Genomic DNA, 1415 nt, shown 5'->3' with positions numbered 1-1415 from the left:
AAGGAGCATGCAGAGGATCTGAACTTGATCCAAGTGTGGATCAAAAGTGCGAGTGGGGCCTCTGCAGACTCAGTAGTTCTAGCCAAAAGTAAACCTTGACAAAGACAGCTTGCAGCAGCATTGAAGGGGGAAGAAAATCACAGCTACCAGAAACCTCAGAAATGCAAGTGGACCTCAGGGAACCGAGGTCCAAGGAAAGGAAGTAGCTCAGCCAGAATTCAGATCTCTATTCCCTCCCCACACCAGCCTCTGTGCCCCCAAGCCCTTTGGAGGGTCACCATTCTTGCCAGGGGAGGGGTGTGGGGAGAACAGTCTGAGCACAGCCCCCAACGGTGATCCGTGCCCGGGGCTTGGAAACCTATGGCTGCTGGTTCACAGCCAGTCTAGGGAGAGACGACTAACAAAAATAAACATTTCCCAAGCAGTTCTTTGTGGAGATGTGGATGCTATTACTATTAACCCCATTTTACAACTGAAAACAGATTCAGAGGTGTTAAGGAATTTGCCCAAGGGCCAGTGAGAGGTGGAGTCCAGATGGGACCCCAGGAGTCTGACCCCAAGGCCTTCATTCATAACTACCCCACCATACTGCCTCTTGAAAAGCAGGGGTGCAGAGCCATGCCTACCCAGGGTCCAAGGGCCTGCTCTCCCAGGAGCCAAAGCTGGAGCCTGTAGCAGGACCTCAGCCTCCCCTCCGGCTCATCCCTGATCCCCCCTCCGCCTCTCTGCTCCTAGGGGCTTTTTCCCTGTTGCCTTTGGCTTCCTGGGCAGCGCCTCCAACATCCCCTTCCTGAGTTCGGTAAGTGAATCATGTGAATGGCTTGGTGGTGGTCCTTGGGGAGGGGGAAGCACACGGACTTGGTGAAGCTGCAGAGGATCCTTTCCCATCTCCCCTCAAAACCCCTCCCCAGCTGGCCCGTCTCAGCCCCTTTTCTCCGACAAGAGCGGATGAGGGTTCTGTGAGCAGTTGTGCCAAAGGTGTGGGTGTTGGGAATGGTGTCGGTCAACAGCTCCCTGTTGGAGCCAAAGAAACGGAGCCTTAAGGGGTCTCAGTGACCCAGCAGAAAGTGCCAGATTCCTGGAGAACTGGGCCTCTATCCTTTTCTTGGGGCAGGGGGTGGTCCCCGGCCCCGCCCCTCCCCTCTCTGAAGCACCTGGAGTGAAGAGAACACAGCCCTCTAGAAGCCCAGGGAGGCCCTCGGCCGCCCCTCGACACGCCCGCCCCCGGCACACCCCGCAGCCCCCTCCATACCTGCACCTGGCACTCCAGCTCTCAAGGCTGGCTTCATAATGACCTGGATATTGAGTCTGCTCCCCGCTCTTTGTCTGGAGTAATGATTCTTGCCTCCCACAGCTGTTCCAGAGGCTTCAAGGCACCAGTTCAATGGTCTGAACAGCAGAGATGCACTCCTTGA

At 56.3% G+C, this 1415-nt stretch overlaps 1 protein-coding gene across 1 annotated transcript in view; it reads left to right on the top strand.

Annotated features, from left to right (window-relative positions):
- GOLT1A (golgi transport 1A) overlaps positions 1–1415 on the top strand; it is a 13502-nt gene extending 12087 nt beyond the window's left edge. The window contains exons 4-5 of the mRNA XM_010854154.1: positions 736–799; positions 1355–1415. Of these exons, the coding sequence (XP_010852456.1) occupies positions 736–799; positions 1355–1393 (103 nt within the window). The 3' untranslated portion in view covers positions 1394–1415. The remainder of the gene's footprint in view (positions 1–735; positions 800–1354) is intronic.

Source organism: Bison bison, unplaced genomic scaffold (assembly GCF_000754665.1).
Source record: "Bison bison bison isolate TAMUID 2011002044 unplaced genomic scaffold, Bison_UMD1.0 scf7180017864338, whole genome shotgun sequence".
NCBI classification, from domain to species: domain Eukaryota; kingdom Metazoa; phylum Chordata; class Mammalia; order Artiodactyla; family Bovidae; genus Bison; species Bison bison.
The sequence above is the reverse complement of the archived record's forward strand: the minus strand, read 5'-3'. Positions and strand labels throughout refer to the sequence as shown.